Below are 25,811 nucleotides of genomic sequence, written 5' to 3'. Positions count from 1 at the left end.
CTGAATTATTTTGCTAGTATTTTCCCTGGTTTCTTATCGTGTTGAAGCTTGATCCACTAACTCAGTCTGAAAGACTCTCTCTGTCACTATCTGAGAGCAAACAAAACTTATTAAAATCCTGCCCCATGTTCAGTTTCACTTCATGCAAACTGATCAGGCTAGCTTGAGTCTGAGCAAGCAAACTGTTTCTCCCTTGCTGTCCGCACCCATATAGAGCTGCTAGTCATTGACAGGACAGTCATTTGAGAGATGTGCCAAAGCTATCTTAAGCAGAGCTGTGATTGTGTCAATTGGCAATTTCTGAGCAGTACCACCAAAAATGATTTGCAAACCTGCAGGAAATTAATTCTTTTCTTTCTCGGATTAGCATTGCCAAGCAAATTCAAGCTTTATTCTGCTTTTTGGTCAAATGCTTTTTCAGATCTCTGTGCTCAACCTCCAGAATTTATATTTACCTTGGGATTCTTGTCCTCAAACCAGTCTTAATATAGTGATTCTGCTTTTCAAGGAGATGATCTGTTGGTGGTGAGATGGTTTGTTGATGTTACCAATTATTTTGGTCTGTCTGAAGTGCACATTTTAAAGTGTCTATATCTTGGGGTTATGAAGTGATTAATGCAGGCTTGGTGTTTTCAGTCTCTTTTAATGGGTCTGTTATGTGGTCATATGTAAAAGATAGGATCATTATTCTAGCTTCTTTAGTCTCCAAGAGAAGAGAATCTATAAAGAATATTTACACCACAAGAGAGTCCTGAATATAGTAGTGTTCTTTGAGCAGTGGTCTCTCTATGTGTGTTTCACACCTGGGCTATGCAAGTCTGGAATTTTTTAGTAAGCAGTGTCCATCCATAGCATTGTTCTGCTCTGAACCAAAAGTATAAGGAATAGTGCAGACACACCTCCCATTCCCTCTTGTTGCCATGAAGTCTGAGGGAGTCTTCTGTCCTCTCAGCTCCTTCTGCTACTGTCTCATTTCTATAAATATACTAAAATTAGTTTGTTTTTAGTATTCTTCTCCTTTTTAGACTCCAGTATAGTAGAGTTAGATAGTTGTCCCCCCTTTTCCCCCATTCTGCAGAATTTCCCCCTCTGCCCCTCCCAGGAAGGCTGAGATTGTCCCAAGTTCAAAACTTGTTTCCTGCCCTCGCTCTTTTTCTGTGAGCAATCAACATCAGTGTGCCTCTGGCGAGTATCATATCTCAGCAATGTACAGTATTTGCTGCTCCTTCCCCCCCCAGAACTCATGAGAGTCAGGAAAAGAAAAGGTGATGAGACCCCAATCAGATCCAGGCTGGGAAGATCCCTCTGTACAGCAGCCTCATCGGACAGGAAGCATCCCTCTGAGCACACGCTTGGGAGTTGAAGCTAAGAATTCTAAGCCTGAAGAGAAGGCTTCCGATGAGAGTAAGATGCCTGGTCATAAGTATAGGGATAAACTGTCTTCATCCAAAATTGATCCGAAGAGAGAGCGTCACTCCCCAACCCCACCAAAGTTAGGAGAGCCTGCGCCACAGACACTAAAGACTTAGGCCTGAATAAATCTTCTTGGCAAGAGAAAGTGGCACATAAGGGTACAGATATGCCTGTTCTGGTACCGGTTCCGATGTCCAAAGCACAGGACAAACATTCTCCAGAGCTGATGCAGTGCCTATACCGAGACAGCCCCAGAAGGATCCAACTTCTACTGTGACCAGGGAAGCTCCTATCCTCATATTAATTTGCTCGTTCGCTCTCTCTCTCTCTCTCTCACACACACACACACACACACACACACACACACACACACACACACACACACACACACACACACACACACACACACACCATCTCTATTCAGAGATATTACTTCAGAAGAGGAGGCTAGTCCTCCTCTCCCACCTGCAAGTCTCTGTACAAAATCATTGGTACTGTTATGTACTGCTGGTGATCTGGTGTTTTCTTACAATGAGTTGGAAGCTCCTCAGGAGACTCTGTGGTACCAAGCAAAGATGGCCCTGCACAGAAGGCCTAGAACATCAGGGTTATATCTTCTGGCCAGGCATGATTTGCCAAGGGACAGGTGCTAGCCTATGCCATGGGTAGAGATACATAGGACAGCTACCTGGAGCTCCTTGCTCACCTTCACAAGATGTTACTTTGGTCCAGTCTTCTGTTACAGATACAGCTATGGGGACAGCAGTATTAGCTATCACATCTGCGTCCTTACAACCACCTCTTGTTTGAACACTGCTTGTTAATCTCTCACCTGTGGAATATAGGTAGGGACCATCACTTGAAGAAGAAACAGAGGTTACTTACCTGTAACTGGAGGTTCTTTGAGCTGTGTGGTCCCTATCTGTTTTCCATTATCTGCTCTCTCTCACGGATTATCTGGATTTGGAGCATGAGGAGCGCTACAGCACGTGTGGACCAGTGGGGCACTGCTTACTAAAAAAATTCCAGACTCAAGTGCATGGTGCGCATATGTACCCACATGTGGAATATGAGACCACATATCTCAAAGAACCTCCAGTTACAGGTAAGTAACCTCTATTTCTCAATGGAGTCATATTTTAAATTCATTTGAATTAAAATAGGAATTGCTTATTAGTGACACTTTAAGAAATCCATTAATGTCTGATTTTATTTAGGAGATGCCAACAGACAAATAAGTGAATACAAATTTAAGCTTTCAAAAGCTGAACAAGATATAACTACCATGGAACAAAACGTAAGTGTGTCTGTCTTTAGATTTTTTTATATAGTAAATTTAAGTCAGTCAGAGATTTTTATGCATAGTATACTCTAGTTATAAAATCATTTTTCTCAGATGTAGATTTCAAAATTGATTCTTCATGTCTGTTCTGTGATTCACCATAATGACTTTACCAGCAGCACTAAATTGATACTTGTGTTACCATTTTCTTACAAATCAATACTACTTCATAACCTCACCACATTTTTTACTGTGTAAACTGGATTGCTTTCTTAAATTACTATCTGTGCAAAAGGTACCCTTGACTTAGGGAGATAAAGAAAATTAGATATTCTTATGTAGTAAACAAGGCAGTAATTTACTTGAGAAACTCTTCTGGGTTTCCATAGTTTATAAATAGCAAAATAATTGAATGCTCTGAGAGCGATTTAGTGTTTCAGTAAAAGGGGATTACTTCAGCACTTGGCAAATAATTGAGTTACATAGTGCAATTCTGTAAATGCTTTTTATCACTATGCTACATATTTGATATCATTACTCTGAACAGTTGTAGAACATTAACAGGTCATAACTCTTGCATTCTACCTAGAGAGTGGTGAGTGAGCTTTAAAGCTAGGGTTCCTATTCATATTTTGTTTGGCGCTCCATCCCCTTTTGTTACAGAGCTGGGCTTGGACTCATGACCTCTCACATCATACCCTGACCCATTGCCATGTCTCACCTCTCTTGTTTCCACTGCCTCTGTTTCCCAGTTTACTTTCCCTTCCTTCTATCTTCCCCTCCCAGTTTTCCCACTCTCCTTGCTGCCAGTGCTATTCCATTCTCCTCAATCCACTCCCTGCTGTTTCGCCCTGAAGAGTGACAGACAGTGGGACCTTCTCTGGTGTTTCTACCCTCCATGAGTCTCCCTTCTTCCTGTTTCCCTGTTCTTTAAACTCTGATGTTTCCCCTTCTCTGCAATCTCAGCTGCTTCTGCACATTAACACTCACCACCTTCTCTCCTTCTGAGGGTGCCACAGATAATACAGGGAACAGTGCCACATAGGGGAGAGGAGAAGGACAGACAGATGGGTAGCCCATCCCATTATAAAGCAGTCAGCAGTCTTTTTGTGGTTTACTTGGTTTGCAGATTGGAAGACTTGAAGGACAGGTGACAAGATATAAATCTGCAGCAGAGAATGCAGAAAAAGTGGAAGACGATCTCAAAGCAGAAAAGAGGAAACTTCAGCGAGAGGTAATCAACTCTATTTTCCTTTCAAAGTAAACATGATGGAGTTTTCATTAATAAAACCAAATGCCTATGAACATTTAATCTTTGTAGCTGTTACACTGGTCTACAATTTTTGAGGAGAAGTCCGTCAGAGATAAAATGTGCTATTTATTATGTATTTTGATGTGCTGAATTCAAATATGACAATTAAAACAACTGGCTACTGTTTCTAAGATATTTAAGTTTTTACATTTTATGTCTATGTATATTAAACTGTAAACCTAGATCTTTTCATGTGTTTATGGTTGCTTTACATGATATTTCACCTGTCCTGTTTATGTAACACTTTAAAAATCAGCAAAAGGGTTATATAAATAAAATTTATTATGAAACAAAAGGTAAAAATCTATTATGTACATAGTTTAGTCCTATTCAGTGTCTACTTGGCGCTTCTTGGCTTGTCTCTTGTATTCATTAAATGGAGCATCTCTTGTCACTGTCCAGCAATAGTCTGCAAGCATTGATGGGCTCCATTTGCCCTGATAGCGTTTCTCCATTGTTGCAATGTCCTGGTGAAATCACTCGCCGTGCTCGTCGCTCACTGCTCCGCAGTTCGGTGAAAAAAAGTATCTTTAGTGACATGTTGCAACCAAGGCTTTTGTATGCCTTGAGGAGGTTTTCCACCAACAACCTGAAGTTGTCTGTCTTGCTGTTTCCGAGAAAATTTATTGCCACTAACTGGAAGGCTTTCCATGCCGTCTTTTCCTTGCCACGCAGTGCATGGTCAAATACATCATCTCGAAGAAGTTCACGAATCTGAGGACCAACAAAGACACCTTCCTTTATCTTAGCTTCACTTAACCTTGGAAATTTTCCACGGAGGTACTTGAAAGCTGCTTGTGTTTTGTCAATGGCCTTGACAAAGTTCTTCATCAGACCCAGCTTGATGTGTAAGGGTGGTAACAAAAGCTTCCTTGATTCAACAAGTGGTGGATGCTGAACACTTTTCCTCCCAGGCTCCAATGACTGTCGGAGTGGCCAATCTTTCTTGATGTAGTGGGAATCTCTTGCACGACTATCCCATTCGCAGAGAAAACAGCAGTACTTTGCGTATCCAGTCTGCAGACCAAGCAAGAGAGCAACAATCTTCAAATCGCCACAAAGCTGCCACTGATGTTGGTCATAGTTTATGTACCTCAAAAGTTGTTTCATGTTGTCATAGGTTTCCTTCATATGGACTGCATGACCAACTGGAATTGATGGCAAACCATTGCCATTATGCAGTAAAACAGCTTTAAGACTTGTCTTCAATGAATCGATGAAGAGTCTCCACTCATCTGGATCGTGAACGATGTTGAGGGCTGCCATCACACCATCGATGTTGTTGCAGGCTACGAGATCACCTTCCATGAAGAAGAATGGGACAAGATCCTTTTGACGGTCACAGAACATGGAAACCCTAACATCACCTGCTAGGAGATTCCACTGCTGTAGTCTGGAGCCCAACAGCTCTGCCTTACTCTTGGGTAGTTCCAAATCCCTGACAAGGTCATTCAGTTCACCTTGTGTTATGAGGTGTGGTTCAGAGGAGGAGGATGGGAGAAAATGTGGGTCCTGTGACACTGATGGTTCAGGACCAGAAGTTTCATCCTCTTCCTCTTCCTCGTCTGACTCAAGTGAGAATGATTCTGGTGCATCAGGAACCGGCAGTCCTTCTCCGTGGGGTACTGAGCGTATAGCTGATGGAATGTTTGGATAATGCACAGTCCACTTTTTCTTCTTTGACACACTTTTCCCAACTGGAGGCACCACGCAGAAGTAACAATTGCTGGTATGATCTGTTGGCTCTCTCCAAATCATTGGCACTGCAAAAGGCATAGATTTCCTTTTCCTGTTCAACCACTGGCGAAGATTTGTTGCACAAGTGTTGCAGCATATGTGTGGGGCCCACCTCTTGTCCTGATCTCCAATTTTGCAGCCAAAATAAAGGTGATAGGCTTTCTTAACCATAGTGGTTATACTGCACTTTTGTGATGCAAAAGTCACTTCACCACAAACATAGCAGAAGTTATCTGCACTGTTCACACAAGTACGAGGCATCTCTGTTCACTTTGGCTAAATAGAAATGTGGCCCTTTGCAAAATCAAACACTGACAAATAAGAGAGCACGACACTGTATGATTTCTAGAGCTGATATAGGGCAGTTTGTTCAGCAGAGTGATGTAAGCTTCATTATGATTGCATCATCCATGACTTCTAGGAATAACATGATGCAATTCATATCATGTATGATGCAATACCAGCTTCAGATTGCATCATTCATTGTTTTGCCTAAAAAGCAAGTACTGTCCAAACCCAGTCATAGATTTATTCATAGATCCAGTCAAAGATGTATTTTAGTCATTTCTGGTTTAAATTGAGATCCCTTCCCTTTAGAACTCACTTATCCTCCGCCATTCCCAAGTCAAGGGTCGTATATACTGACCCAATAGCATATCTTGAAAACTAGAGCCAATCAACAATTTTAAGCATCATTTTCGTTCTAAGTGACCCAGAATTAGTAAAGTTTGACTACATTTATTTCAGAAGCATTTTGGTTGTAGAGCAGTGTTATGGGAGTAATTCTGTGAGCAGTCTGTTGGCTTTCAACAAGGGGATAAGAACTACAAATGATCATATATAGAGAACTTTTTCTTCAGTATGATGTCTCATTCACCTGAGGCTGGCCCAATGTATTTCACGATCATGTCTTTTCTGAATGCAGCTGACAGAGGAGTTCTGCAGGATCTGCAAGCATTTCATTGGCAATTATCTTGGCTTACAGCAATGCTCTCCTGTTCTGCAGCAGCCTCTCCTCTGAACCCTTTTCTCTAAGTTCTTGGACATGCTCCTTATAATACTTTTTTTGTTTATCATCCTCCTCATTGCGTTGGTTCCTTGAATGAGTTCTATCTACTTCCATTGTTGCCACCTTTTTATCTTTGCTGTCAAATTGAAGCCAACCTGAGAGCACTGGTAAATGTTTCTTATCCGTGCATTGACAGCCTGTTTTTTTTATTGTTTTCCCCTGCAGTTGAAGCAACAAGATACTTGACCTCCTGAGCTTCTGAAGCCCTTGTCTTCATTGAGGCCTTGACTTACTCCACCTTTGTTTGCGCTTTGTTCCCAGTCTGGAGCATGTTACATTGTGAACATCATTGCACTCTCTCTGACTCACTAAGTACTGTCTTCTTCCAGTTCCAGACCTTGACTCTTTGAGATACAGCTCCAAACTGTATAATATTTTGTTACTAATTTTAAGGTGTGGTAGAAAGAAGGCCTCCTGATAACTTCAAAAAGCTTCTGGACTGTAATTGAGCCCTGTTACTCAGCAGCAGGCTTTATTACTGCATTGTCTGGCAATGACCAGGGTGAGAGATGTCACCCTGGAATATTAGGTCTCAGAGTATGTCTGCACTGTACCCGGGAGCATGGACCCAGCGAGTTGGGCAGGCTTGGACTTGGGTGGTTAGCCCAAGCTGCCACCCCTACACTACTATTTTTAGCACACTAGCTTGTGTGAAGTTAGCAAGAGTCTGTCTACCTGTGCTGGGGGTCTTGCTCCTAGCTACAGTGTAGACGCTTTTGGGGATCTAGTGATCAGAGGACTTTCAGGAAGTTTCTCTGGAACATCAGCCTGTTCCTGGGAGATCTGATTGAAGTGTTAAAGGCTTGATTTCAGAGCAAAGACCAGAGTGCGTTTCTAAGCTAAACTTCAACCTTTGCCTGAGTGCTTCACGCCTTATATGTTCTGCCACAGTTCCTCCTCATGGGAGGCATTATGTCTGCCAAAGTACGCGGTAGAAATCAACCAGTTCAGTTTACCTCTGAGTTGTCTGCGTGGGTAACTGAGCCAATGGATTCTAAGATGTAGCAGCAGGAGAGGAGGATACTCTTTAGTTTACTTTAAGGGTCTCCACTATTTCTAGCTCTGTCCCAAACTTCCTATGTAACTTGGAGAAAGTCATTTAAACACTCAGTGCATTTATTCCCTCTCTAATTGGAGATAATTGAGATTAAATCCATTAGTGTTTGTAAAGTGCTTAGATAGGAGAGAGTCCATCTATGTACCTCTTAACATGAAGATTTTCTTCGAGTAGATACAGACATGTATTCCACTCAGATGTGTGCGTGTCCAGCGCACCAGCATCAGATAATTTTGCTTAATAGTACCCGTAGAGGGGTGATGGTCGTGGCTATTGCCCCTCCTTTGGCTACATGAGGTGGCACCACCCCAACCTCCCCCAGTTCCTTCTTAGCACCTGTGGCTGGAGTTAGAGCTCTGTGTGGTTTTTATTTCAAATTCCTCTATTTCGTGACTCTGTTTTCTGATTGTATATAGTTAATTAGTACCTGTAGGTTACTTAGTTAAGTTTTCCCTGGTGATGTCCTCACTAGTATCTAAACTTTGTCCATCATGTGTGGGGGTGATTCCCAACAACGATCCCCACACACAGTGCTTGCTGTGTCTAGGTAAAGCCCACGTCAAGGAGCAGTGTTTGCTTTGCAGATTACTCATGAAACGGACTCAACTGGCAAGGGATCTTTATCTGAAGCAGCACCTGCTCGAACACACCATGCAGCCTACTTTGGCACCAAGTCCCTCCTCGGATTAGAGATCGCCCTCAGGTGTGAGAAGTGCTGCTGCTTCACATTCTGAGCTGGTGCCTCTCCGAAGAGACAGAGGAGTCATTCCCTGTTGAGTGTGCTGAGGAAAAGGCCACTGGGAGCTGCAGGGAGCAGTGCCTACGGACGGTCAACGTCAGCAAAATGTCACAATCTGATTACCCTGATGGGCCTCAGGTTGCCCACCACTAGTTTACACCACTCCAGGCACTAGAAGTGACAGAGACATGCACTTTGCTGGAAGTACTGTTTTCACCATTGGCACCACCCCTCTTGTCATTCTGGGCTATGGATGAGTCAGTCCAGCTGCTTGCACCCTCAGGGATGGTCCCAAAGCCATCCCCGGAAGCCCGGGATCCCTTGGTGTCCAAGTTGAGATCTTTCTCTTCCTGTTCCTTGGATGAGGGCCCTTCAAGGAGCACTGTTGGTACCAGGACTGGTGTTCATCTCGTGGTCAGGAGGATGCCCCTGGCCTGGTGCCTACTGGCCACCAATGCCCTATCTATACCAGTGGCCTTCATGGGACTCTCCTCAGTCATGGAAGTCCTGCTCCTCAGCCTGCCTGAGATCACCAGCCAAGTCTGTGGTGGTGACCATCGATCAGCCACAGATCCAGGCATTGCCGAGGCTTTACCTCGGAGCCTCCCGAATTGTCTCGCCCAGGCCGGTCAGCCTTGGATCAGGATCTGGCTCAGGCATACTTAACAGCCTTATCCTCATCCCCAGACAATTCTGTGGTGCCATGCTCTTCCTTCCCTTCAGTATTGGAGAATTTCAAGGCATATTGGGACCTGTTGTGGTGGCTGCCTCCCTGGGTATTCAAGCAGAGTTCCTGTAGGTGAACACCCACAAGTTAGTGGATATCCTGCAGCTGTCTGCCCCTGGGAGAGTCATTCCCCCTGTTAACATTGTGCTCTATGAGCCTACTAAGGTCCTCTGGAGCACACTAGCTTTAGTACCACCTGCAGCTAAGCACATGGAAAAGAGCTGCTTTGTTCCTGTGCAGGGAGTTGCAGGGTTTTTTTTTTTTATTTCCATCCAGCCCCAAGCTCCTTGGTGGTAACAGTTATGAATGATAAACCTGCCCCGTTGGGCTCTAAGTCCACTCCCAAGGAGAAGGACTCTAAGAGCATGGACCTGATGGGAAGGAATATTTACACCTCCTCTTTCTTGCAAATGCTAATTGCTAATCAGCAAGCATTGCTGTCTGAGTACAACTTTATCAAATGGCCAGCTGTGTCCAAATTTGCAGACCAGCTGACCAAGGCCTCGAGGGAGGAATTTTGGGGCATTTGTCACCAAAGGCTGCTTGGTGGCTAAGATGGCTTTGCAGTCTGTGCTGGATATGACTGATTCTTCAGCCAGAGTGATGCTTTCTGCAGTGACCATGAGGAGGTCGTCTTGGCTGCAGAATTCTTGCATTACTCCCGATGTCTAGCAGACCATTGAAGATTTGCCCGTCAGTGGTCAGGAGCTATTCTTGGATAAAACCAACAAGATTCTGCACTCCTTTGAGGACTCCGGGGATACTCTTTGGTACTTGGCGGTGTATACACTGGTGGTGGAGAGATTCCATCACGGCATTCAACAGTAACCGCGGTATCATCTGCAGTGCACATTTGGGCAGCCTTTCCCTCTCCCAAGACAGCGGGACTACCCCAGAAAGGGCATAGATCCCTCAGAAGGAAGCAGTCGTGTTTGGGATTCAGACAGTCCACATGTTCTTCCCCAAAGCACCCATTTTGACTTCTTGGTCCAAGGCAATGTTCCAGTTGTCATTTTCTTCCCCTCCATTTGCTCGATCCCCACCAACGGCTGGGTCCTAAGCACCATCAGATTGGGCTATGCCATCCAGTTCTTTGCCATTGCGCCTCACTGTTCCTCTTCAAGGATCCCACTCATGAGATATTGCTCCTTGAGTAGGTTTGCTCTCTGCTGGCGATGGAGGAGGTTCCACAAGATCACAGAGGTCAGTGTTTCTATTCCCGGTACTTTCTGATGCCCAAATCCAAAGGAGGGGTAAAACCCATTCTCCACCTTATGGCCTCAACAAATATATCAAGGTACATGAGATTCTGCATAGTCACTCTATTGACTAACTTCCCTGCATTGTCTCAGAAAGACTGGTTTGCTGCATGGGACCTTCAGGATGCCTACTTTCATGTAGCCATTTTGCAGAGCCACAGAAATTTCCTTTGATTCATCCTTTTCCAGTATACGGTGCTTCCCTTCGAAATCTCTTCCGCCCCTTGGGTTTTTACCAAATATATGGCCATTGTCACAGGATCTCTCAGAAAGGGATCAAAATCTACCCATATCTGGATGACTTGTTACTGAGAGGCAGATCCAGAGAAGAAGTCCTTTCTCACTTCAACAGTACACTGCATTTGCTCTCCATATGGGTCTAATCCTAAATACTGGGAAGTCAACTTGGGTTCCGACTCAAAAAATAGAATTCATTGGAGTCCTAATAGAGTCTGAGTGTGTGTGTTTCTGCTGACTGTTTTCAGGAGATTCACCAGCTCCGCCTGTCTCAGCCTTCCATGACAATTCAGATGTGCCTGAAGCTCTTGTGTCACATGTCTGCTTGTATGCAGGTGGTCCAGTTTGCAACCTTCGCCTCCTTCAAATATGATTCAGAACAGTTTACTGTCCAACTCTTTGCTCTTTGGACAGATTGGTCCATCTTCCTCCATTGGTCCTCAGCTCCTTACAGTGGTGGATGCTCCTTGAGAGTATTTTTCAAGGTATTCCTTTCATCCAGCCCTTACAAACCAGGACTGTTGTCACCGACGCCTCCCTGATGGGCTGGGGAGCATATCTGCAGTCACTGAAAGTCAAAGGTCTGTGGTTGAAGCAGGTGTCTTCTCTGCATATCAACATGAGAGCACAAGCAATGTCAGTAACATTCTTCAGTGACATTTCCATATTGGACTTTGCAGGGCTGCTACGTGCTCGTCCATATATACATTTATGAACCAACATGCCATTACGTCATCATCTAAGGTGGATGCAACCTTCAGAAGGGTGGTCCTACAATCCTTGTTTAGGTAGACTCTGAGCCCTACCTCCTGGAAGGGGTACTGCTTGTGAGTCATCTAAGTGAAATACATGACTGCATCTATTCAAAGAAGAAATGGTTACTTACTGTAACTGGTTCTTTGAGATATGATGGAGACGTGTATTCCACAAGCCACCCTCTTTCCCCTCTGCTTTGGAGTCTCATCTCATAGGTATTCAGTGTGAAGGAATTGAGGGGGTTGTAGCAGTGCCACCTCATAACCAGGGGAGGAGGGGCTGGGGTGTGAGCACTACCCCTGTAAGGGTCCTGCTGGCAAAATTTTCTGGCTCTGTTGTGGTAGGGGCACACACACATAAGTGGAATACACATTTGTATCACATCTTGAAGAATTTGTTACAGTAAGTAACCATTTCATTTTCTTCAGGGGTGATACGAGCCTCTGCACTAACCAACACTTTTAAGATGCTGGAACAGGTCATAGTTTCAGATGGATAGTTGATGGGGCTCCAGCCTGTTACACTGCCTCCTGTGCAATTAGCACACTACTCACTTGGCATAGTCATTTATCATTTGTGTATTAGAACACATAGGGGTCCTAGTAATGAACCAGGACCCTGTTGAGCTCAGTGCTGTAGAAACTCAGAACCAAAAGGCTGTCCCTAGCTGGGGCTGGCTATGGCTCCCTTTTTCTGCACTAGAGGCTGGTATAGTCCAGACTAAAGCTGATTTACCTCACAGCATGACACCCCAGATTATGATTCAAGATGCTTGGCTCTCATATCCATATGAAAACCTCCAAGTTTTTTACAAGCTCCTGAGGCTGTAGTCAGCCTGCCAATCTCATCCTTGAAGGATGTTCCAGTGGGAGGAAGACTTAATTTTCTTTTTAATCTTACCACCACCTTGGGTTCTCTCAGACACATGGTTCCTCAGCAGGACTGCAAAGTTACTGCTATAGCACTGCAACTCAGAATGCCCATGAATCTAATACCACCAGAAAGAAATGTTACAGGAAATCCAAACCCTCCTGGCTCCAAAAGAAAAGTGATAGAAGAAAAGGACTGTATTCAGGTATTTCATTATGTTTAAAATGCATGGGTTTGAGCCCTCCTGTTAGGGCAAATTTCTCAGTGTGTGTTTTCTCAGAGTTAAGAATGTCATCTCTGGGAATCATGCCTCTTTCAAAGTGTCTGGCTACATGCTCTGGACCTGACAATTACCTACTGTCTACCTACAGGGAGACAGATAAAGCACAGGATAGTTCTCAGAGTTGTTAAGGAGGAGATGGCAAAGACAAATTTTGGGTATTGCTTTTATTCTGCTGTCCACACTGCATATATTCCAGAAATTTTTAGAAGAAACCTCACCTTTACCCAAAGTGAAATGTGTTTCCTTAACCTGGACCAGTTGGGTGATCAAGAGCTATGCTGTGGCAGGAATCAAAGGATCACTCTGTGCTATCAGGGGAATGGTAGAACCTTTAGTGTTCAAGATAAACTACTCAAAGTCCCATGTTCTCCCAGACAATTGTAGGCAGTGGGAGTCCTGCTAATTACAACTCAGTGCAAAGCTTTCTTTGTCAGGAGGGAGTACAGAGTTCTACCATACTGAGCTCATCCTTCTGTCAAAATTTTGGGGGAGCAAACTCTCCCTGTATAGTGTTCAAGTATTGGGGGGCCCGTACATACCAGTACACAGTGTGGAGATGTACCACTATGCAAATCTCCAATGCCTACTGTATAGGGAGCCAACTAAGATTGCATTAAACTATGCTAGCCCATGGGCTGGAATGGGAGCTGCTGTACAAGGCATGAGGATTCCTACCCCTGCTATCTCAGACGTCTGCTCATCAGCTGGCTCAGTTTTTGAGGATGACACAGGACTTTGCCCCAAGGGAGTAGTTGTAATATGAAGCTCTGAGTGCCCAACAGCTCAAACGAATATACACCTTTATTTTTAAATTGTTTCTAGATTATGCTAATATCAGCAATTGAGTGAGTTCTGCTTCCTTTGGATACAATATAACAATTGCATGGTTAGCAGTGAGCCAGGTTCCATTTTTCTTGACCTAACTGACAGTCTTATAAAGAACATAATCAAGACTTTCAACAGAGAAAATTGGGTTGTGATCCTAAACACAAAGTTCATCTTAGATTTTAATTTGTGCTACTCACATCAGGACATTAAAACAATAGAAACCCAGCTGCAATTATTCTGAAATAGAATGTAACTTTTTTTTTTTCATTTTTAGTTAAGAACAGCATTGGACAAGATAGAAGAGATGGAGATGACCAATAGCCACTTGGTAAAAAGGCTGGAGAAGATGAAGGCAAACAGAACTGCTGCGCTTCTATCTCAACAGTAGAAGTTTTAGAAAATGGAACAAATTGTGCACTGCTCCTTGAAGTAACTAGCCCTTAGCTTGTTTTAATACAGACTTTCATTGGCACAAACTATTTGAACATTGAGCTGTTCAGTAATATTTTAGTTGCAGAATTAAATGGTATACCTTTTGTAACTTATGAGAGAATGAAAAATTTGAATTCCTATGTGAATGATGGTGATTTTTATTTAGCAGTTTAATTGTAGAGTCAGAGCTGGAGCACAATGCGGTATGATTGACTTATTACTAGAAAACCATTTGTTTTCACAACTGTGGAATCAAGTTTACTTAAACTTTTTTTCAGCTGCTTTAATGATGCTTGGTGCTTGAAGACAACTGTATGAATTCAAGAGGACACTGTATTAGAAATTAACAAATGTACTTGCTCAAGACATCACACAGCACAAGTGCCTTCTATATGGTGCAATTTAGACTTCAAATATGTTAGATCTAACCTTTGGAAGCAGATAACATTTATTTTAAGATACAGGTTTTTTTGGGGGGGGGGTGTCTATGTTCATTAAAGTTTATAAATTTTGATGGAAAGGTGCATTTTTGTAATATTTAAATTTATATAAAAAATAAAATAGGGACTATTATAAAACTTGCTTTTTTGCATGGGTGATAGCACATCTGAGTTCTAGGTTGGCTACTCGTAACATAAAAATAGGGACTTTAACCAAGGAAGATGTTTTGTTTTACTTTGTAAAATTGTATAGCAACTGCTGCTTAAGTGTGGGGTGGAAGGTGGGGTAAGGAAATGTCTGAGGAGTTCATTAAATGGACACTGTACTAGCCAGAAATGAGTGGCTTTTTTATATACAATCTTAAAGGTGTTTCAGGAGCTATATACTCTATATAGACATTTAAACCAACCTGATCACTGTTACCTGTGACATTCTGTAAGATGCTCTAGTAAACATTCCTGATCTTGGAGGGCATTAAATGTACTTACATTTGCTATTTCAAAACCTTAAGTTATAAGTACAGATAAAAGGTGGGTTTAACTTTTAGAGCTGTAAGCTTCATCAAAATTGTTATTTTTCTGAAGTCTCTAGCCTACAGATCTTCACAGCTGTCTATCAGGAAATCTGCTCCCTTGTGAGGCACCACAGCTGCATTCTGAGTGAGAGGGAAGCTTTCAACATGGCTGGAAAGTTTCACTATAGCAAAGTCTCTCATGTAACTTACAATGAAATACTGCAGCAAAGAGCTACAGTAGTTGAATACAGACAGTTTTATTTCTGAAATACTCTTTCCTGAAAGGCAGTCTGACAAACTCCTTTCTTCCATTACAGTCATCCAGCTTTATCCCCCTCGTATGTAACAATGGGATATACCAGTGAGTCCATCCAACTGAAATATTCAACACCTCTCAAAAACTTTATACAGGTCTGGCAGATTAGCAAGCTGCAAAATGTTGCCATCGTCTGTGAAGTGTTTAGGAGGCAAAAGGTGGGTCCTGAAAGCTTTGTAAATAACATGTTCCACAGTCCATTTCCATGATGATGAACCAGATCCAAGCTCTTCAGTCTGAAAGAAAAGTTTGGTTTTAAAAAACAAGTATTCTTAAGACCAATTTTATGGAAATATAGATTGGATAAGTTTTTCAGAACCTTGACTTTTTCCTGCTAAAACAGCTGTAGCTGGGAATAAAATCATTTACTTTAGTCTTTACAAATTAGTTCACTATCTTGATTTAAAAAAATCCACTAGACAGCCCCCCATTAGCTTAATTTAGAGCTAGTACAGTTCTCTTAATGGTAGAGAAAAGGGTTGAGTCAAAATACCTTTCAAAAATTTCTAGTGCAGGGTTTGGGTGTGAAAATAAAACTAGTCTATCACACTTTATATGAAGTGCTCACCTTGAAAGGCTCCTTCTGTAACAGATCTGCTTAGGCTAGTGCTAGAAGAAATTAACTTTGCATAGCTAACAGGGGGGGGAAGAGTGTGAACTGGACTATGTTTTCTGGTACAAACAATGGTTTATGAAAGTCCAGTCATCTACTCCCATGTAACTCACTTGCAAGGGACTGGGTTGACAAATGTCAGCATAATTTGGGCTGTGGACTGTTCATGAGACATGCTTCTTCAGCTCAAGCTGAGTTTGCAAGAAGTAGGTAGAAAATATTTTTCCTTACAATCAGCACAACTGCCACCATTGAGTTATCTGCTGCCATTTTAATCACTTAAAGGATCTAATTTTTGTGGAGATTTTACTGAAACAATCTTAGAAATGTAGAGCTCGAAGGGACCTCAAGAGGTCATCTACTCCACCCCCTTTGCTGAGACAGGATTGAGTAGAAGTAGAGAGGTGTTTGCCTACCCTCTTAAAAACCTCCAGTAAGGGGATTCCACAGCCACCTCAGGTAACCTCTTTCACTGCTTAACCTTTCCTTAGAATGTTTTTCCTAATATCAAACCTAAGCCCATTACTACTTGTCCTACCCTCCCTGCACATGGAGAACTCATCACCATCCTTATACCCAGGGCTTTGGAGTGCAGAGCAGCTCTGGAGTAGTGGAGCTGCAGTGGAGCCGGAGCACAGCTCCAAAGCCCTGCTTATAACAGCTTTCAAATACTTTGAGTTGGAGGATTATAAATCGTCAAGTAGTTGAAGGACTGTTATAAGCAGGGCTTTGGAGCTGTGCTCTGGCTCCGCTGCAGCTCCACTGCTCTGGAGTTGCTCTGCACTCCAGCTCCAGGCTCCACTCCAAAGCCCTGGTTATAACAGTCCTTCAAATACTTGACGATTTATAATCCCCCAACTCAGCCATCTCTTCTAGTTTAAACAAGCCCAATTTAACCTTTCCTCATAGGTCGTGTTTTCTAAACTTTTTTGTGTTGCTCTCCTCTGGCTGATAGTCCACATCCCTAAGTGTGGTAGCAAAGCTGGATACAATACTCCACCTGATACCTCCCCACTCAAGTAGAGCAGAACAATTATTTCCTGTTTTATATAGCACACTTGTTAGTACATCCACTACATTGTAGTGCTATTAAAACAATACACAGCCCGGGAGGGAGGGAAGAGAAGAGGGGCAAGAATGTGCACCAGTTTTTCCACAAATTCTGGGCCCAAATTGGATTAGGCTGTCTTGTAGCTCAGCTCAATGTCCTAACAGCTAGAGATGCCTTAGTTCTCTGGTTTGAGAAACTGTGAAATTACAGGTGGTATTATTATTATTATTGCTTTTGCATTATTCAGAGGAAACAAATTCCACACAACAGGATTGATCAACTTTTGGCAAGTGCTTAGTTGATACTGATCTGTGCACTTTGAAAGAGTAATTAGGTATTTAAGAGATTCAGCCCGAATGTACACTTTTTGAAAGTACACGAACGAGGTAGTCTTTGGGAGAAATCAGCCTGTATGGAAGCTGTGAGGCAATGTTTTCAGACCTTATTCTCACAATGTTTTCTTTCTAAGCACATAGGAATGTCTTATTTAATAACTTTTCTAAATCCACACTGATTTATACCTGCCTCTGGAGATTTCCATTACTTGCATCTGAAGAAGTGAGGTTCTTACCCACGAAAGCTTATGCTCCCAGTACTTCTGTTAGTCTCAAAGGTGCCACAGGACCCTCTGTTGCTTTTCTAAATACATACATTCTTTTTGCCCTGTAAAAGCAGCCTTCTCCAAAGGATAAGCCTGTATATTCTTTCAGAACCCTGCTGCACTGTTATTCAGTTCACCTACTTCCAGAGTGGGAGACTAGTCATGCACGCCATCTTTAAAGGTTTTTACAATTCAATACAAGTGATTTACCCAGGTGACTACAGCAGCATATACAGTTACTGTACCTGCTGGCTAGTCAAGTCAGATTCCTCCACGATATACTGCTTTCTAATGGAGTAAAACATGGCACATTCTTTACTGAGGCTTTCAAAACATTCTTTTTCTTCATCCCAGTTTACCTGTCACAACAGAAATTTGATGAGAGCAAACATTTGTTTCAGTATCTGAAATAGTAGTTTTGAAGGAACATTACTGCTACTTACTAGTCTATAGAGTCAACTTATTTCCCGGTTAATTAAAAGTTTAAAATAGGCTACGGTCTTGGCCATTTGGTGGTATAAGGTTAGGATACAGAGAAAGCAAGGAATAGTCTAAAAGTTTGCCTATCTTTCAAAGTACAATTTTTTCAAAAGTTTCTAAACATTCATTTTAACGTATTCTTATATAGTGAATATTTAGCTAGGAATGGACTTAAGCAATCGGTGCAGTTTTCCTTTTAGAAGTTTAAAAGTTTAGAGCACTGCCCATATGTCAGCATCTGTATTACCATTATAATGTGATAATTACTACATTGGCAGATATTTAAAAGTACTGTGTGTGGTCATTGGAGGCAGGAATGTTGGCAGTTGTACTTTTGCACCAACTGCTTCTGTCAGAACTGGGTCTATGACATTATATATGAACTCTTCTCCCCACGTCACTTTCTGGTGAATTTCTTAGTGGTTGAATTATTGCATGCCTGTCTATTAGTAACTTCATTTTAGAGAACATCTAAAAATCACATTTTCTCATAAATGACAATGATGAAAAGGTAACATTTGCAGACTAGTTAGCTTCCCCATTAACTAACTGCTGAACAGCACCATACCTCTGTGGCTAAGCGAAGGATAAACATAGGTAGTCCCTCCAATGGTGGAACATAGTTGTCTAGCAGGAGTGGTAATCCAGTAAGGTTTCCATCCTGTAAGCATAACATTTTCTTTATATGGTGAAATACCTAGGGTCTTATAATAATGTATCTACCTACTAGACACATCTACAAACCCAAGACACTGCTGTTTGCTGTACAGTAAGTGATAGTATTTATCAGGTTGGTACTAGCCTTAAAGCAAATCAAAAATATTAAATACAGTTTCCTATATGCATTACCAACACCCAAGAGTTATACAAATAACCTTATGACATAGAAGCAACAGCAGTAATCACCTCATCAATTTCAAGAGAGAAATAGTCTTTCAGCATTTCAGTCTTCTTTTTTAGAAACTCAACAATGTATTCAGCAAGTCCTTCCTTTGGGCCATCTTCTTCTGTCCAGCCACTTTCAGTGTTCTCCAAGGCTAGCATAGCTAGATCATACAGTGGAGCTGGCTCCTGTAAGTGACCGAGGTACAATACAATCATCATTACCACCCATACACTTCAACCCTTCAAAATGCAGATGTTCCTCATGCAGCAGTCAATTTTACTTTTTTCCCTAAGACTACAGAAGAATCTTTACAGCAAGCCCTTCTCTAAAGCCCATTACAAAATACCATGGCATATTTAAGTACCGTATTTTCCGGCGTATAAGACGACATTTTAACCCAGGAAAATCTTCTCCGAAATCGGGGGTCGTCTTATACGCCGGGTGCTGAAACCTCCGAGCTGAATCTGCGGCACCACATATGTCTCCCGGGCTGCTGCGGCTGCCTCCGCTCCCTCCCGCCCTGACAGGAGCGTGGGAACCAGCTGCGGCTGCCGCGGAGTGCCCGGGCGGGGGGATCCCTACGGGGAAAGGGAGCCACGATCCGCACGGGAGCAGGCCAGGGGCGGATCGGGGCGAACAGCGGGGGGCGGGAGGGCATCTTGCCCCAAGGGGTGACGGCTCCCGGACAGAGAGAGTGAGCGAGCCAGGGACCATCGAGGCTCAGCTGATTAAGACCACGCTGAGCGAACACAGTCCCGGCTCCAGAGACAGCGCTGAGCCCTATCAGCTGCCGAGCCAGTGCGCCGGACGCCGTGTTGTGCGGGAAGCCAGGCAAGCCGGGTCCCCTGCAGCCCCAGCCCGCGGGGCCCAGAGGGCTGCGAACCAGCCCCACATGTGGGGGGAGGGAGGGCACTGCCACGTGCCCAATCGCACCGGACACCGCACCCTGGGGGGGGGGGGGCTGCTCTAGTCTGTGTGTAATGTGCAGGCTGGCACGGCACCGACCCTGCGGCGAAGCGCGGGGCAGGGGGGAATTAGCCGGGCACGTTACTGAAGTCCAAGCCCATGGCCAGAGCTTGTGCAGCGCAGCCCGCTCGCTTCCAGGGCTCCTAAGTAGCCAGCGCGCCTCTTCTGGTGCACGTCCTGGGCAGGGCAGCCCGAGCGGCTGGCTCTGCTTGTAGGTAACCAAGGGGCGGACTGGCTTGATTTGGAGCCGACTGTTACAGCTCTCCGGAAGCACAGGGCTGGGAGTCTTATGGGAAGTGCCGCAGGGTGGCCCCAGGGAAGCGCTGCGCTAAATGAGAGCAGAGAGGCGGGAATCCCGCCTTTTAATGGATGAGAGCGCGCAGCCAGGGCCGGGAATAAATGATTCTGGGAATAAACCCAGAGCTAAAGAAGCGCCCTGCGTATGCGCCAAAACTTGTCTCTTACACCCTGTTGGTTGGGGGGTCGTCTTATACGCCCAGTCGTCTTATACGCCGGAAAATACGGTACTTCCCAATACATTTCTGATGAAGACAGAGCAAAAAAGAAGGTATGTTTTAACACACAATCTAGTGCAGGGGTCGGCAACGTTCGGCACGCGGCTCGCCAGGGTAAGCACCCTGGCGGGCCGGGCCAGGCCAGTTTTATTTACCTGCTGACGCAGCTGGTTCGGCCGATCGTGGCCCCCACTGGCCAATGGAGGCGGCGAGAAGCAGTGCGGGCGAGCGATGTGCTGGCCGCGGCTTCTCGCCGCCCCCATTGGCCTGGGACGGCAAACCGCGGCCAACCGAACCTGCCGTGTCAGCAGGTAAATAAAACTGGCCCGGCCCGCCAGGGTGCTTACCCTGGCGAGCCGCGTGCCGAACGTTGCTGACCCCTGATCTAGTGCATCATCAATGAAGCTGTTTAAGGAACAGAATCTGACACTAATAAATAAAGCAACCACTATCAGAACTTGCAGCAGCTGTAGAATCATCAAAATGTGCTACTTCATGTAAGTGCAAAGGAGATTACACACAAAGGGAATGCATTTTTTTAAAAATGTATACTGGTTGTCATTTAACAGAGATCCACCTTCATATCTGAAGTTTGACCTAGTCACCAGTATAAATAAACATACTTCATATAGAACATAAATTACAAAAAGATACATTAAAGTTGCAAAATCAAGCACTAATAGTTAGGAAATGCTAAAATTAAGGTTGCCTGTGTAGCCTTAATTCAGCCCCCTAGTGCATGTGTGTCAGAATGGACCCGCTCTGGGGATGAATCAGGGGTGAAGGAGGCATTTGTTTGTAGGACCCCAGCCTCAGTTGTTGCAGAATTTGAAAGTAATGTAGTGAATAAGGCAGAGGGTTGCAGGAAGAGAAAGGATGATTAAGGCAGTTGAATGCTGACCAGGAGAATTCCAGCTCTGTGTCTGCCCAAGAGTTCTTATGTGATGCACTTAGACCAACTTTTTACAGGTGGTCACTAATTACATGTGCTACCAGCCCCACATATGTGAGGTTAAAACTTTTATATCAGATCATTCTCTCCAAAACCTGTATATAAAAGTTGAAGGGAAGTTATACTTACTGACAACCTTAGAACTCCAAAGTTTGCGAAGTCATAAAGAAGAATCTGGTAGAAGAGTTCTTGGCTGAATGGAAGGAAAAGAGTTAATTTATTATTGAAATGACCATTTCTGTCTAATTTTTTGTCATGTGCATATTCTCCACTTTGTAATGGCAGAATCGTGGGGGAAAAAGCAGTATACTTAGGAGAGAGAAAAACATCCTATGGGAAACAACAATAAGAATGGATTGTCCTTTAATAAAACTATGATTTTGGCAATACAATAGACCCCCATTTAACTAAGCCTCCATTATCCAGCTTTCCTTATTAACTGAACCATCAGCTGCCTATTCTCCAGTTTATCTAGATTTTTGGTTATCTGATCTGGCCTGGTCCCAATTAGATCAGATAAACGAGCTTCCATTGTATAGTTTTGTTTTTTTTACAGACAGAGAAAAAAAAGTCACTGAAATGTTGTAACTAGCAATAGCACCACCAGGCACATGAGATACACAAATAAATGTGAGCATGTTTCTTAGTGTTCGTAGTCTCCACAATACTGGTGCAAAAAGCTTAAAATACCCTTAACATGCAGCTACTATACATTTGTTCCTATTTATCATACATTAAACCTTCATATTCATTTGCTGCAGGTTACAAGTCAAAGAAATGCTGAGGAGGAACAGAACAGGGGAGGAGGTACTAGCCACAGATCTTGTAACAAATGGGAACAATACACATGTACTGTTTAAGATACAGTGACTAACAGCCTTATAAAAACAAGGGAGGAATGCTTTTGTTCTTTCAAATAAGTGTCAGTAAAATCTATACACACTCTTTACAGACCTTCAAGATGATGAGTATGTGGATCTTAGGGTATGTCTACACTGGCAAGTTTCTGCACAACAAGTTATACCACTTTTATTAAAGCGCTGGAATTAAACCGCTGTTGTGCATCCACATTGTGCTCCTTGTGATGGTGGAGCGCATCCATATTAGCAGCTCTTGCAAAGGCAAAGAGAGCAGTGCATTGTGGTAGCTATTCCACTGTGCAACTGGCTGCAGGGTGCTTTGGGAAGGGTTTGCAATACCTCATGGGGCAGTCACAGCATCACATGATGCAGGTTTCCCAATCTCATTGTTCCATGGACATCCTCCTACATTGCCAGCTGCTTTTCAACTGAAGGGGTTGGAGGGGGGTAGAGTGTGTGACAGGGAGTGTGTGGGGGGGGGGGGAGGAGAGGCAGTGTGTTTTGGGGGACAGAGTGTGTCAGCATGCTGTCTTGTAAGTTCAGACAGTGGCAGGACGCCACCAGTCCTGAGGCAGGGGGTGGGGGAAATCCCATCAGCCCACGCCTCCCTCCACAGCTCTCTGTCTCTCTCTCCACCTGCCTCTGTTCAACAGCACGAGCATTCCACATTAATAGTTTGCTTTGTGTCCCAGACAGATCAGCACAGCATGCAAGGGCTGTCAGAAAAAGAGCTTTGAAAGGGGAAGGGCGCATGAGCAGAGCAGCCACTTGAGGGATTACGGGACACTTCCGGAGGCCAATTGATTGCTTTGTGCGCTGTAACGTGTTTATACTACTGATAGCGCGCTGGAGCCTCTATGCTTTAAGGCTTACGACTCTCATCAAGGTGATTTTTTTTTGCAACGCTGCAATTGAGGAGTTTCTGCGCACTGAGGGCTTGGCTACACTTGCGAGTTACACCGCATTAAAGGAGCCCCGGGCTCACTACCCGTCCACACTGGCAAGGCACCTAGAGCGCTCTGACTCCGCGGCTACAGCGCTGCTGGTACTCCACCTCGGCGAGTGGAATAATGTTAGCTGCGCCCTCGCAGTGTGAACGAAGTGTTGCATTACTGCGCTCTGATCAGCCTCCGGAAACGTCTCATACGCCCCTTCAGTCAAGTGGCCACTCTTGCCATTGTTTTGTAATCAATGTAGGAATGCGGAAATGCCCTTTCAAAGCTCCGTTTCCGACAGCTGGCTGCTTATCTGCCCCGAGACAAAGCAACCATTACTGTGGAATGCTGTGTGTGAGAGAAAGAGGCGGCATGCTGACATGCTCTCAGCCCCCCCAAAACCCACTCTCTCCCCCCACATACACACAACACACTCCCTGTCACACTCCACCCCCCATTTGAAAAGCACGTTGCAACCACTTGCATGCTGGGATAGCTACCACAATGCACTGCTCTCTGTGGCCGTTGCAAGAGCTGCTAATGTGGCTATGCCAGTGCGCTTGCAGCTGTCACGTGTGGACAGATTGCAGCACTTTCCCTACTGCGCTCTACGAAGACTGGTTTAACTCAAAGCGCTCTACATCTGCAAGTGTAACCATGCCCTAAGTGCGTACACCTCGGGAGTTACACCGCAGAAAGCTGCTTTACTGCGCAGTAACTTGCCAGTGTAGACAAGGCCTTAGCTGCAGAATGAACCTTATTACATCCTGTTAGAGCTATATAAACATTTAGTTCAACCCTGTGGTGCTCTAACTACCCATGTGGATCCTGCTGGTGCAGGTTAACAGTTCATTAATGCACTCTGATCTACTCCCATTTCAACGAGGACTAGACCAAAGCACTCTTAACAAATATCACATATCAGATCGGCATACTGCAGGGTAGATTCACACCCCATCTTGCAAAGAACTAAATGTTTGTGTAGACAAACCCTTAATCTCTCAACTGTGTGGTGTTAGTCTGGGAGAAAAGGACTGATTCTGTGCTGATAAAAGACAGTACATAACTTGACACCTCGAGGCAGTTGGGCCTAAATTTGGTAGTTGTTTTTTGTAGGTTTACACAAACAATTTGTGTTGTCCCTATATTCTGCAGGCTCTGTAATCAGGCACAGAACTGATTTTAAAAGAATTAGGTTATTTGACATTTCAATAACTTAGCTATTCAAATGAATGGTACCGGTAAGTGTGATGTAGAATCAAATTCCTTTCATCCTCTGGGTTTTTAGTCAGTGGGACACAACACAGTAAAGTGCATTTTAATTATGTAGCAGCAGCCTATAAATTTTGCAGGATCAATACAAAAAATTAAGATAGACTAAAAATTTGAGGCCTTTAACATTTGAGTGCTCTTCAAATCACCAATTTGGCTAGATTTCAAAAGCAGCATTCACAGTGCCTTTGTACCTCATTTCTATTATTTCTTTCACTCTTATTTTTAACTACTCAGTTGTGTTCACCAGCTATTTCAACTGTTGACAACACATCTAACAGCATGAATCAGTGTGTTTACCTGAGTTGTGTGGTATTGAGAAGATACAGCTTTGTCTGGTATTGTGCCAGGGCCCACTGTGGACTAACACAACCAACAAACGAGTGATCACGTAGCATCTCCTGAAGACCTGGAATAATACATCTAACAACATGAGGTCATATAACTTCCCCCCAGCCCAGATCTGCTATAGTCTGCAAAGTATCTTGATTATTCAAGTTGTGAAAATCTCAAACTACTACTTGAATCACACTTCAGTCCAAACAGTCCAAAATAAACAAGCACTAAAAACCATAAAGGAAATTCTAAACACTCCAATAGTTTAATCCTAAAATAGATAAACATGATGTATGAATGAGAAATTTTATATTAAATTCAAACCACGAATGAAAACAATTAATAAAAATCTTGAATATTTTACTTGAATTTTATCATGTTTTACTGGAGAAGTTCCTGGTCCAAAAAGATTAATAAATACCAAACGTGCCTAAGAGAAAGTTGGTAATGCAAAAGAAACCCTCCAGAGTAAAATCAGATTTAAGAATTGACCCTGCTGGTGTTCCTATTCAGGCTATACTCCCCACTGATACTAAGTATATACGCAGATCAGGTTCTTAGCTATTTATTTGCTTTCCCACAAGAAATTTCTGTCCTCATGGTTTAGAAAAAGTGAGCTTATAATAAAAAGTGAGACTCTTCAAACGAAGCTCCGTTCCACCCATTCTATTAAAAAGGCCTATTGTTACATTCTTCTAGCTTCTTCTCAAGGGTAACACAAAATGGAACAGTTGCTCAAATTCTGGGAAGTTTTTTGGTGGCTACAGAATAGCTGCAACTGCAATGCCTTCATATTTAAGCACTGAGCGGGTGAACTAGATACACCAGGATATGGCATTTTGCATTCAGTACTAGCAGCCATTGAAGAGTTTCAGAGAGAACATCATTAAACCTTTTGATTGCTAGGAGTCAAGATTTCTTAGCCTTAGCAGTCAACGTAGATATCTGTAGATGCTGGCCTACTTAGCTGTGGAATTTCCCTGAATCTTGTTACCAACCAATTAAAGTTAGCTAGACAAAAACTGTCATGCCATAGGATTTCCAATACTTAGACCAGCTTAATAGGGCTGGA

General features: G+C 43.5%; 2 protein-coding genes across 49 annotated transcripts in view; one reads left to right on the top strand and one right to left on the bottom strand.

The window, feature by feature from the left end:
* LRRFIP2 (LRR binding FLII interacting protein 2) overlaps positions 1 to 14,515 on the top strand; it is a 129,543-nt gene extending 115,028 nt beyond the window's left edge. For all 41 annotated transcript variants that reach the window (XM_008171198.4, XM_065583710.1, XM_065583706.1 and 38 more), the window contains 3 exons: positions 2,631 to 2,710; positions 3,825 to 3,929; positions 13,844 to 14,515. In XM_008171198.4, the coding sequence (XP_008169420.1) occupies positions 2,631 to 2,710; positions 3,825 to 3,929; positions 13,844 to 13,957 (299 nt within the window). In that variant the 3' untranslated portion in view covers positions 13,958 to 14,515. The remainder of the gene's footprint in view (positions 1 to 2,630; positions 2,711 to 3,824; positions 3,930 to 13,843) is intronic.
* A 682-nt stretch (positions 14,516 to 15,197) lies between these two features.
* Positions 15,198 to 25,811, bottom strand: part of MLH1 (mutL homolog 1) — a 40,164-nt gene continuing 29,550 nt past the window's right edge. For 6 of the 8 annotated variants that reach the window (XM_008171176.4, XM_065583694.1, XM_065583695.1 and 3 more), the window contains 6 exons: positions 24,704 to 24,812; positions 21,466 to 21,529; positions 18,924 to 19,088; positions 18,586 to 18,678; positions 17,783 to 17,896; positions 15,198 to 15,508 (listed from right to left, as the gene is read on the bottom strand). In XM_008171176.4, coding sequence (XP_008169398.2) covers positions 15,341 to 15,508; positions 17,783 to 17,896; positions 18,586 to 18,678; positions 18,924 to 19,088; positions 21,466 to 21,529; positions 24,704 to 24,812 — 713 coding nt within the window. In that variant the 3' untranslated portion in view covers positions 15,198 to 15,340. The remainder of the gene's footprint in view (positions 15,509 to 17,782; positions 17,897 to 18,585; positions 18,679 to 18,923; positions 19,089 to 21,465; positions 21,530 to 24,703; positions 24,813 to 25,811) is intronic. The other 2 variants (XM_042860296.2, XM_065583692.1) reach the window with 1 other exon arrangement.

The sequence above is a fragment of the Chrysemys picta genome, chromosome 2 (genome assembly GCF_011386835.1).
Source record: "Chrysemys picta bellii isolate R12L10 chromosome 2, ASM1138683v2, whole genome shotgun sequence".
Classification (NCBI taxonomy): Eukaryota; Metazoa; Chordata; order Testudines; family Emydidae; genus Chrysemys; species Chrysemys picta.
The sequence above is the reverse complement of the archived record's forward strand: the minus strand, read 5'-3'. Positions and strand labels throughout refer to the sequence as shown.